At 42.9% G+C, this 12,506-nt stretch overlaps 1 protein-coding gene across 1 annotated transcript in view; it reads right to left on the bottom strand.

The window, feature by feature from the left end:
- Positions 1 to 1,658: 1,658 nt before the first annotated feature.
- Positions 1,659 to 12,506, bottom strand: part of LOC124778452 — a 637,672-nt gene continuing 626,824 nt past the window's right edge. Inside the window, exon 6 of the mRNA XM_047253644.1 lies at positions 1,659 to 2,080. Within this exon, the coding sequence (XP_047109600.1) occupies positions 2,019 to 2,080 (62 nt within the window). The 3' untranslated portion in view covers positions 1,659 to 2,018. The remainder of the gene's footprint in view (positions 2,081 to 12,506) is intronic.

The raw sequence follows: 12,506 nt of genomic DNA, 5'->3' as shown, positions 1-12,506 counted from the left end.
TGTATAATGTAAGGACAAAATCACCAGTCTGTTGCTTTCGCCACCACCATACATTCGGTGCAAATTGGTTTTCACAGTGGTTGATCTGTGAACGTCTTGCACTTGCTACGCTTAGACCACGACACGCTATTTCTCTGGATGCTACAACTGTGACCCATCACACTCACTGACGCTGCAGTCCTTAGTCATAACTACGTAGAATTTCCAGGCATCGTGGTTTCTTGGTTCTATGTAAGGTACTGTCAGCTGCTGTGCGGATTGCATATCGAGTTTCCTCTGTCTCCATGGACAGAGACATCATCTCTGTGCTGTCAGCTGACGGTCACATTACTGCTAACACTTCGGCCGAATCGGTCCTTGAGATGTCTGTTTGCGGACTGTAGTAACAAGCGTTACAAAACTGAGCATTTCCTTTATACAGTAGGAACAATTGTGACTGGGGAGCACTGACAAACACTTCCACTCTTCGGGTGCGTATCATCCGTGAGACGTATGTGTGCTCTAAAACACGAGTCCGGTTTGTGCGATGGGTTGTACTACTCAGTCTTTTGCGAGAAAGAAACTGGCGCCCGCGCTCATTTCTCTCGCAAGCTAATTGAAATCTGCACAAAGTCCCTTTTATGATGAACACAAAATACTGTCTTCTCATTTAAATCAAACACAGCTGGAATTTTGTGCAAGACGATATGGCTAATCTCTCCCAGTATGGGACACATCTGGTCGTAGAAATGTCACAGCTTTTTGCACTGAAGTTCACTTACCAGTTCTTCCCTTAAGACAACCACTTTGTACAGACGATTATCGTTCCACACCTTTTACCGTACTGTGAATGTGTCATTTATTGTATGGGATAGTGCAAAATGATAATTATTATATCTTTTTCACCCTGTAACAAAGCAAGAAAAATGCTTTCAATTTAAGTCTCTTTCAAAGGCTAAATACTCTGACAACTTTTGTGGAATTTCCCAAACAGCGAGAAACGTCTTTGTTTGAATTGAAACGAAACGTCCATACCTGATAACGCGAAACTTACACGGACAGGCGCCTTGTCTCTAAGAGTGATGAGGATTCTTTTCGTAAAACATGGTGCATGCACACACAGTTCTACGGGGATGCTTCTGGCTTCAAGTCTCAAAGGAGTACTTTCTGTGATACACGCATTACTTAGCGCAATATTTCTCCACAGTTGTGGAATACATTGTTTTACGTGTGTGTGTGCGCCCGACTGAGGACTATACCCGGACAACGTACTCTGGTGGGATGTTCTCTTACAATTGAGCATCTAGAGAGGTTTCAGGAAGAGATTCACCGACTGAATACGCATTAATCTGTCTCGTTTGAGACTCGGCTCAGCTTCTCGAAGCAAATCTACGAGAGTAGGGAATAAAAAAGGCCCCACAAAAAAGGTAAGAAAAAAGTCGTGGGTTCAGTCGCTTAACAGCTCTGAAGAGGATGAGAGTCTAGTGCACTCTTACAGGATCAGGAGGTCTAGTCCAAGAGCAATAAAATTCAGCAAAAATATTTTTGCGGCTGGGAAAAAAATACCATACAACAAGGTTTATTCTTGGGTCCACTTTTGTTTCCTCATACAAGATGGGCCACTTAACTTCGTCACTTCAATTGCGAAGAAAAGAGAGGGCTGGGAACAGATCGTAATTGTGAATAGGTCTGTTAGTCGCTTCGGAGTGGTTTAGTTGGAGCAACACTGCCCGTGGAGGGTACCCGTCCAGATTTGGCCCCAGTTTGGTGCACACGTTTTTCATTCGCGGTACAGATTCAACACCACTGAATACTTCGCCAAAAGGGAAAGAAGACAACTACACTTCGGAGGAGTAATGACGGGTGGCACACACTGTTCAATGTGACGGCTCAGCGGTGGTTGTGACGATCACTGATGGGGCCGCAGTTGGTAGAGTCCTCGAGAGGAACTGCTTTCGAAGATCACTGATCGGCAGCTCCCTGGTCTGCCACCACCGTCAGCTGCTGAGACGCGCCTCCCATGTCGGGAAGAGCGGAGTTCAGTGATGGGTGTGGTTGGTCACGTTGCAGGGGCGCTCGTGCTGTGCGTGAGCCCCCGAAGCTGCAACACAGAAGGAAACAGCGCGTATTAAGAGGTGCCATTGTTTCTATAACACAAAGTATGTGAGGTACACTGAAGCGCCAAAGAAACTGGTATAGGCATGCGTATTCAAATACAGAGACATGCAAACAGGCAGAATACGGCGCTGCAGTCGGCAACGCCTACATGACACAGCATGTGTCTAGCGTAGTTGTTAGGTCGCTTACTGCTGCTACGATGGGGTTATAGTGAAAGAGGAGACTGGTAGAACCAGAAAGGAACAGGAGCAAATGGCATTAAGGCTAGATGACACATTAGTAACCGATGGGCATAGTGTGGCAAATCTGTCTAACAAGTACTTTATATCCGTTACTGATAGAATGGGATTGTCAGGATCAGTAACTAATGCCCTTGAATATCTGAAACCAGCCTTTACAGATAGCTTCAGGTACATGAATATGTCATTCACTTTACCAAAAGAAATAACTTCCACAATGAAATCTTTAAAAACAAAGCATTCTAGTGGTTGCGATGAAATATCAACAAAATTAATTAAGGCATGTTCTTGTGAGTTTAGTACAATTCTAAGTTACTTGTGTAACCAGTCAATTATAACTGGGACATTTCCTGACTGGCTAAGATATGCAGATGTTAAGCCGCTATTCAAAAAAGGGGATAAAGAGATACCATCAAAAGACAGACCGATTTCACTTCTGCCAGCATTCTCAAAAATTTTAGAAAAGGTAATGTATGGGCAGCTTCTGAACCATCTGACCGCAAATAACGTATTATCAAGAACACAGTTTGGATTTCTGAAGGGTTCTGATATCGAGAAGGCTATTTACACCTACAGTGAAAATGTACTTAATTCATTAAATAACAAATTAGAAGCAGAAGGTATTCTGTGATTTATCAAAGGCATTTGACTGTATAAACCACAACATCCTTTTAAATAAATTAGAATTCTATGGTGTCACGGGAAGTGCTGCAAAATCGTTCAAGTCATACCTCGCTAACAGGAAACAAAGGGTGTCAGTGCAAGGCACTAGTGGATTAAGTCATCAGTCATCATCAGAATGGGAAGAAATTACATGTGGTGTCCCACAAGGATCCATCTTAGGGCCATTGCTTTTCCTTGTGTACGTTAATGATCTCTTATCAGTTACACTGCCAGAAGCAGAGTTCGTTTTGTTTGCAGATGACACAAGTATTGCAATAAATAGTATGTCGAGTGATATTTTCATGGATATTAATAAATGGTTTAAAGCCAACTCACTGACATTAAACTTCGAAAAGACTCACTATATGCAATTCAGAACCTATAAGAGGTTTCCACCCAGCATATGCATAAAGTATGAAGAAGAGCAGATAGAAGAGGTTGACAATCTTAAATTCCTGGGATTTCAACTTGATAATAAATTAAGTTGCGAGGAGGACACCACAGAACTGCAGAAACGCCTTAACAAATCTGTATTTGCAATTCGAGGGTTAGCAGACATAGACGACGTGAAAATGAAAAAGCTTGCATACTTTGCCTACTTTCATTCCATAATGTCATATGGCATAATATTTTGGGGCAACTCTTCATGTCAAACAAAAGTTTTCAGAGTCCAAAGGCGTGTAATACGTATTATTTGTGGAGTAAATTAACGGACATCCTGCAGAAACCTCTTCAAAGAACTGGGTATACTAACTACTGCCTCTCAGTATATTTACTCCTTAATGAAATTTGTCCTAAATAATATATCTCTTTTTCCAACAAACAGCTCAGTTCATACATACAATACCAGGATCAAAAATGATCTGCACAAGGACTTAAAAGCACTTACTTTAGTTCAAAAAGGGGTCCACTACTCAGGAACACTCATCTTCAATAATTTGCCAGCAAACATACAAAAATTAGTTACAAATAAAGATCAGTTTAAAAGGAGCCTGAAAGACTTGTTAGTGGCCAACTCCTTCTACTCCATTGACGAATTTTTTAATAGAAACAAATGATGTATTGTATATATTCATACAAAAATATATGTTCATAAAAAAAATTGACATGTTCCACATCCACGAGGATCTTCTCAGCACGGATCTATGGAACAAAAACCTAATATAATCTAATCCAATCTCAAAATCTAATCATGGCAGGTTATCAGAATCTGAGTGAGTTTGAACGTGGCGTTATAGTCGGCGCACGAGCGAAGAGACACAGCATCACCGAGGTAGCGGAGAGATGGGGATTTTCCCGTACGACCATTTCACGAGTGTACCTTGAATATCGGGAATCCGGTAAAACATCAAATCTTTGATATGGCTGCTGCCGGAAAAAGATCCTGCAAAAACTGGACCAATGACCACAACAGGCAATCGTTCAACGTGACCGAAGTGCAAACCCTTCCGCAAATTGCTGCAGATTTTAATGTTGGGCCGTCATCAAGTGTCAGTGTGTGAACCATTCAACGAGACATCATGGATATGGGCTTTCAGAGCCACTCATGTAGCCTTGATGTTTGCACGACACAAAGCTTTACGCCTCACCTGGGCCCGTCAGCACCGAATTTGGACAACTGATGACCGGAAACATGTTTCCTGTCCGGACGAGTCTCGTTTCAAATTGTATCGAGCAGATGAAAGTGTACGGGTATGCAGACAACCTCATTAATCCATGGACCCTGCATGTATCAGTATATGAGGGTATATTTAGCATTATGGTACAGTTGTTACAGTGTGGTAGGCCTAATATTGCGTGGGCGTACTGACATCCAAATCTTTGAACACGGCACACTCACTGGTGAACGTTTACGGTGAAACGTAGTCTGTAGTCCTTCCCCATCTGCTTGCATTAAGGGATGTATTTCGCCCTTTTCAATTTTATGGACACCCGTGCGCGACCGCATCAAACTGTACAGGCGGAGATCCTCTTGGAACGTAAGAATATTCGGCGAAATGGACTGGCCTGTCTGTTCCCCATCGAGCACGTGTTGCATGTGTGGAAACGAATAATCATGTACCAACGACCATGCAGCAGTTGTTAGCCGGTCGCTGTGGCCGAGCGGTTCCAGGCGCTTCAGTTCGGAACCGCGCGACTGCTACGGTTGCAGGTTAGAATCCTGCCTGGGCATGGATGTGTGAGATATTCTTCGGTTAGTTAGGTTTAAGTAGTTCTAAGTTCTAGGGGACTGATGCCCTCAGCTGTTAAGTCCCATAGTGCTCAGAGCCATTCGAACCATTTGAGCAGCAGTTGTTAACTGCGCTGGTTGAGGAATGGAACTCCTTACCAGTATTGTGCCCAGAATGAGAATACGTTAAGAGCATGCATTGCCGTCCGTCACCCACCCTATTAAGAACCACGCCCCGGCTTTTCGAACGTCCAGGGGGCCGTCATGAATCACGAGGTCTTCAGTGTTATTATTGACTCTAGTAAGAAGGTGTCATTTCTATTAATGTCATTGCGTATTTCTTTCGGTTATATTCTGTACCACGCCTTAGTAGTTATTTGTATTGCGGTGCATGTTTCATCGAACTACGTTATTTGGCAGTGTCACATCGTGCAAAACTTATCTTAGTCCATCAGATTTCAACACAGTGAAGTTTTTCTAGTTAGCTTCGTACTTTGGACAAATAATATAAATCGTGATGCTAAATAATCACAGAATGCAAGAAGAACAGGAAAACCTTGAGATTTTGGAAGAATTGAATCCCGGGATGCTCTACTTTGTATATACTTTCGTTCATTTTACTGAATCTGATATCAAATTTCGGCTCTAAATAGCTTTTGGCATGTTGAAAATAATAATAATTTTTCGCGTAAGCGAATATCGGCAGGCATCCAATAATACCTGATTACATGCTTAGCGGTACGCTTCTGAAGTCTTTCCCATCGTCTATACACGTGGCGATGGTATTACTTCGCGATGTAGAGAGGGACGAAAACGTGTGAAGCCTGTTTCGCGGAATGATTCGCGCTATAAAGGTAGAAGAGAAAATAATTCCGAGTGGGAAAGAATGCTATCCCTCGAGTGCTCTACTTTGGATTCGTTATTGGGAAGTCAGTTCTAGGGCAGCGAATAGAAAATTTGACTGAAAAGTTCTGAGAAAGCGCAAAGCGTGTACACTGAAGAGCCAAAGAAACCGGTGCACCTGCCTAATATCGTGTAAGGACCCCGCAAGCACGCAGAAGTGCCGAAACACGACGTGGCATGGACTCAACTAGTGTCTAATGTAGTGTTGGAGGGAACTGATGCCATCAAACCTGCAGGGCTGTCCATAAATCCATAAGAGTAAGGGGAGTGGAGACCCCTTCTGAACAGCACGTTGCAAGGCATCCCAGGTATGCTCAATAATGTTCATGTCTGGGGATTTTGGTGGCCAGCAGAAGTGTTTAAACTCAGAAGAGTGTCCCTGGAGCCACTATATAGCAATTCTGGACGTTCTGCTACAATTTCCCAAGTCTGTCGGAATGCACAATCGACATGAATGGATGCAGGTACTCAGACAGGATGCGTTCATACGTTTCACCTGTCAGAATCGTATCTAGACGTATGAGAAGTCTGATATCACTCCAACCGCACACACCCCACACCATCACAGAGCCTCCACCAGCTTGAACAGCCCAGTGCTGACATGCAGGGCCTATGCATTTATGAGGTTGTCTCCACACTCGTACACGTCTATCCGCTCGATACAATTTGAAGCGAGACTTGTCCGACGACGCTACATGTTTCCAGTCATCAACAGTCCAATGTCGGAGTTGACAGGCCCAGGCGAGGTGTAAAACTTTGTGTCGTGCAGTCATCAACGGTACACAAGAGGGTCTTCGCCTCCAAAAGCCCATATCGATGACGTTTCATTGAACGGTTCGCACGCTGACACTTGTCGATGGCGAGCATTGAAATCTGTAGCATCTACATCTGCATCTGCATGGATTATCTGCAAATCACATTTAAGTGCCTGGGAGTGGTTCATCGAACCATCTTTACAATTCTCCATTATTCCAATCTTGTATAGAGCGCGGAAAGAACCAACACCCATATCTTTCCGTACAAGCTCTGATTTCCTTTATTTTATCGTGGTGATCGTTTCTCCCTATGTAGGTCGGTGTCAACAATACTTTCGCATTCGGAGGAGAAAGTTGGTGATTGGAATTTCGTGAGAAGATTCCATCGCTACAGAAGCCTTCCTTTTAATGATGTCCAGCCTAAATCCTGCATAATTTCGGTGACACTCTCTCATATATTTCACGATAATACAAAACGTGCTACCTTTCTTTGAACTTTTACGATGTACTCCGTCAGTTCTACCTGGTAAGGATCCCACACCGCGCAGCAATATTCTAAAAGAGGACGGACAAGCGTAGTGTAGGCAGTCTCCTTAGTGTTCTGCCAATAAAACGCAGTCTTTGGTTAGCCTTCCCCACAACATTTTCTATGTGTTCCTCCCAGTTTAAGTTATTCGTAATTGTAATTCCTACGTATTTAGTTGACTTTACGGCCTTTATATTTGACTGATTTATCGTGTAACCGAAGTTTAACGAAATGCTTTTAGCACTCATGTGGATGACCTCTCACTTTTCGCTATTTATGGTCATCCGCCAATTTTCGCACCATTTAGATATCTTTTCTAAATCGTTTTTCAATTTGTTTTGTGCTTCTGATGACTTTATTAGTCGATAAACGACAGCGTCATCTGCAAAAAACCTATGACCGCAGTCCAGATTTTCTCCCATATCGTTTATATAGGAAAGGAACATCAAAGGGCCTATAATACTACCTTGGGGAACGCCAGAAATCACTTTTGTTTTACTCGATGACTTTCCGTTAATTACTACGAACTGTGACCTCTCTGACAGGAAATCACAAACCCAGTCAAATATTCCATAAGCATGCAATTTCACTTGAAGCTGCTTGTGTGGTACAGTGTCAAAAGCCTTCCGCAAATCCGGAAACATGGAATCGATCTGAAATCTCTTGTCAATAGCACTCTACACTTCATGCGGAAGGGTTGCGCTTCTGTCACGTTTAACGATTCTCTTCAGTCGTCGTTGATCCGTTCTTTCAGGATCTTTTTCAGGCGTCAGAGGTATCAGAGATTTCATGTTTTACCGGATTCTTGATATTCACGGTTCACTCGCGAAATGGTCGTACGGGAAAATCGCCACTTCATCACTACCTCGGAGATGCTGTGTCCCCTCGCTCGTGCGCCGACTATAAGACCACGTTCAAACTCACTTAAATCTTGATAACCTGCCGTTGTAGCAGCAATAAGCGCCGTGTTCTGCCTGTTTACATATCTCTGTATTCGAATACGCTTGGCTATACCAGTTTCTTTAGCGCTTCAGTGTAGGATGTACAGTAATTAATGGCGTAAACGCATACAGTTGATAGTACACGACACTAGAAGCCAAATAAGTCTGAGTAAACATAGTCCACAAGCGGACCGGTGCGAGATAATTGCGAATTTGTGGCTACCAATGACTTCGGAACGTGAACGTCATCCCAGTTAGGAAAAGTTAACAATACTGTATAATATTTTTAAAATTTTTTTTTAGAGATGTGCAGGTGTTTTGAATGAAGACGACAAGAGTTACAAGACCGTACCCGTGGTTGAAGAAGGTGTTCAATATGTCGTCCTTATACCCGAATACAGCCTCAAAGGGTTTCATTCCAGAGCATTCCGAGACGGCACGCGTGCACTATTAGCCATTACGTGAAAAAGTAGAATACTTGTCTTCTAACGGAGATTGCATCGGAATCTTGGTGTCTCTCAGTAAGACGAGAGACTGTGTGAGTGGGCTGTTTAGGTTTTTACGTTGGTAACGCCACGTAGCGCTCTGTATGAAAATCACTGACTGTGCTGTGTGCAGTCTGTGGCTGGTTTGCATTGTTGGAATTTGCTATTGTAGTGTCGGGCAGTTGGCTGCTAACAGCGCGTAGCGTTGCGCAGTTGGAGGGGAGCCGCCAGCAGTGGTGGATGTGGGGAGTGAGATGGCGGAGTTTTGAGAGCGTACGATCTGGACGTGTGTCCATCAGAGACAGTAAATTTGTAAGACTGGATGTCATGGACTGATTATATACTTACTTACTTATCGCGAATGGACCCAGAAGGATCACGCAAAGCTTTCTGACGTCGTTTCTTCCATACTTCTTTCATTCGTTCTCCGTGTTTTCTTTTTCTTTCTTCTGTCCATTTTGTTCCTGGTCTCTTTAGTGCTTCCTTCTCCGACAATACAATCCACTTTTCCACCTTATTTCTAAAAGTTTTTCTATCTTTGACATCTTTAAGTTCAATATTTGCTTTTTGTAAATCTAATTTTACTTGGCTAATCCATGGTGTTGTTGATTTGACTTTTTCTATGTAAGTGAGAATTCTGTTGGTGAGTCGTGTGGGGGGAAGTCTAGTGACATGTCCATAAAATTTTAATCTTCGCCTTCTTATGTCTGCTGCCAGGTTTGATATAGTTTCTGTGGTTCTTCTTGATTGTATCCGGTATCCTTCTTCTGTTAATTTTGGACCTAAAATCTTTCTCATAATTTTGCGTTCTTCTTTTTCAGAATCACACTTTGTGTGGAGTGTGAGCGTTTCACTAGCATATAGTGCTGCTGGCTTAATTACTGCGCAGTAGTGTCTGATTTTTGTGTTCGAGGAGATGCATTTTTTATTGTATATTTCATGTGTCATACCATATGCTCTCTTCATTTTCTGTTGTCTGATCTTCTGTGCAACTTTCTCTCCTCCGGTTGGCTCCAAAATTTCACCTAGGTATTTAAAATGTTTTACTGATTATGTATATATATATACATATATAATGACTTTTGAACACTATTAAGGTAAATACATTGTTTGTTTTCTATCAAAATCTTTCATTTGCTTAGTATGCCTATCAGTAGTTAGTGCCTTCAGTAGTTAGAATCTTTTATTTGGCTGGCAGTATTGGCGCTCGCTGTATTGCAGTAGTTCGAGTAACGAAGATTTTTGTGAGGCAAGTGATTGATGAAAGGTATAGGTTATTGTTAGTCAGGGCCATTCTTTTGTAGAAATTATTGAAAGTCAGATTGCATTGCGCTAAAAATATTGTGTGTCAGTTTAAGCACAGTCATTCATAAATTTTTCCAAGGGGACGTTTCAACTGGACTGTCCTCTGCAGGGAGAATCATTAAAAAAAATGGCTCTGAGCACTATGGGACTTAACATCTCAGGTCATCAGTCCCCTAGAACTTAGAACTAATTAAACCTAACTAACCTAAGGCCATCACACACATCCATGCCCGAGGCAGGATTCGAACCTGCGACCGTAGCGGTCGCGCGGTTCCAGACTGAAGCGCCCAGAACCGCTCGGCCACCAGCGGCCGGCGGAGAATCATTAAAGATTACCACTTCCTCGTGGTCTACTGTTATGAACAAAGCAGAGACTCAACTGGTCAAAAATGGGCAGAGAACGTAGAACACATTTTGCATGAGCGAAGCAGGTATTTTGTCACTAGTAAGCGCCCATATCAGTACGGCAGGACACGGATTTGAACGCCGTCAGTCGGAAGTATGTGTTCACTGGCTAAGCCAGTAATCCAGTACACATACAGTAACATTGGAGCTGGCGACCGACCATTGCACCAACACATGCTTTAGGAGGCGTCAGTGACCCAGAGTATTGCAGCCTTTCCAATTGGAGCTGCTTGAGATTTAACAAGAATTACCGAGCCAATGTCGACGATATTGTACTCACAGAACATAAGAGTGTAATAAGTACACTATGAAATACCAGATGATTGTAATTAAAGTGCAGTTTCGCACAGAAGTCCAGTGTGGTATGCAGCGAAACGTATAGCAGCGAAACGTGATAACATTCAAACGCTTTAATGCGGAACTGATTTACTCTAGGAAATTATTAGTACCAGCTTTTACCACTAGGCGCAAATCTGGCAATGTGAATGCAGAAAGACGGATGGAAATGTTTATATGCATATTCAGTTAGGAACAGGATGTGCGCAGAAAAAATCAAACAAGTGAGAGGGGCATAATGTCGAATTTATTATTAACCTCCGCTTACACAATCTGTTCAGTATGAGGACCAGAGACGTCGATGAGATGCTGTACAGCGCTAGATTAGCACCTAGTGGCCAAACTTGGAACTAATTTGTTTCCAGCGCAAATCGGTTCAGCATTAACGCTTTAGCACGTCCACCAAGTTTCTCTGCCACACGAGCATTACAGCCTTCAACGGACCTCCGTGAGATGCTGCACCTTAATTATAACCACTCCGAGTTTTGATGCATGACTCGCTGAATATAGATGAGAAACATTTGCCTTGAACACAGAAATTTTTAAGAAGATTTAATGGCATACAATGTAAAACGTTAACTTCGTCGAGAGAGCATGGCAGGAATATGGGCACCGACCGACCGCCGTGTCATCCACCACCAATGACGTCATCTGGATACGGTATGGAGGAGCGTGTCGTCAGCACACCGCTCTCCCTGCCATTGTCAGTTCTGGGGACCCGGAGCCGCTAATACTCGGCTAAGTAGCTCTCCAATTAGCCCCACGAAACTGAGTGCATCCCGTTCCAGTCCTCCCTCGCAGGAAAACCGCCTGCCAGTACCGGGAATCGAAGCGGATCCCTCGCATGCCATTCAGATGTGCTGACCACTCAGCAGTGAAGGTGGACGCTCACACAGTATAGTCCCAGTTAAATTACATTTTCATGCTGCAATATAAAAATTTTGCAACGGACATGTTGTATAATTTCCATGAAATGTTACACGTGCCACGAATTATCAGTTTCGTACATCTGTGCTACACGTCAGTGATGCTATAACGGTTTTACTGTAGGAGATGCAATACTTGCACAAAGAAAAGTAGATTCGCTTTTGAATAGCCGAGAAACATTTAAGTTGTGGTAACCGGTCTTCTTGACCAATTCAATGTAGCGACAAAGGTTTATGAAGACTGCAACTGCGAAATAAACAACCCTTACGGGCTACCAGCGAACCAAGGACAATCAGGATACTACCATCTGTCAGAAAATGGAAGATGCCGATGTGTCTGAGTCACAGTGTCATGTCCTGTCATTTGACTTTGACGCTGACCAATAGCGCTAGAGTAGCGAGTAGCGCATGAAGTTGTTCATTAGCTGCTGGAAGGATCTGAAACTCCAGGAATTCTAGGCGCGCTTTGAATATTTCCCCTGATTTTTCAATTCATTCAGTCAGCTGACGTCGTCAACAAAGATCTGGCATACACTGTAAATCCGACAAATCAATACATAACGAATCCATTGGTATGTAATACACTCGCAGTACATCAACATTACAAACCTGGTTGCTGTTGGAATAAAGTCAACGGAGAGCATTGGTCCGAACGGTATAGGTAATACAAATTTTGACAGCTGCGGTTGTTAATTCATTTAACAAGCCATCTACATATTTTCCACTACAACAGTATTACGAGTAAGAATAAAACA

This window comes from Schistocerca piceifrons, chromosome 1, assembly GCF_021461385.2.
Source record: "Schistocerca piceifrons isolate TAMUIC-IGC-003096 chromosome 1, iqSchPice1.1, whole genome shotgun sequence".
Lineage (NCBI taxonomy): Eukaryota > Metazoa > Arthropoda > Insecta > Orthoptera > Acrididae > Schistocerca > Schistocerca piceifrons.
Note: the sequence above shows the minus strand (reverse complement) of the source record. Positions and strands in the feature narration are given on the sequence as shown.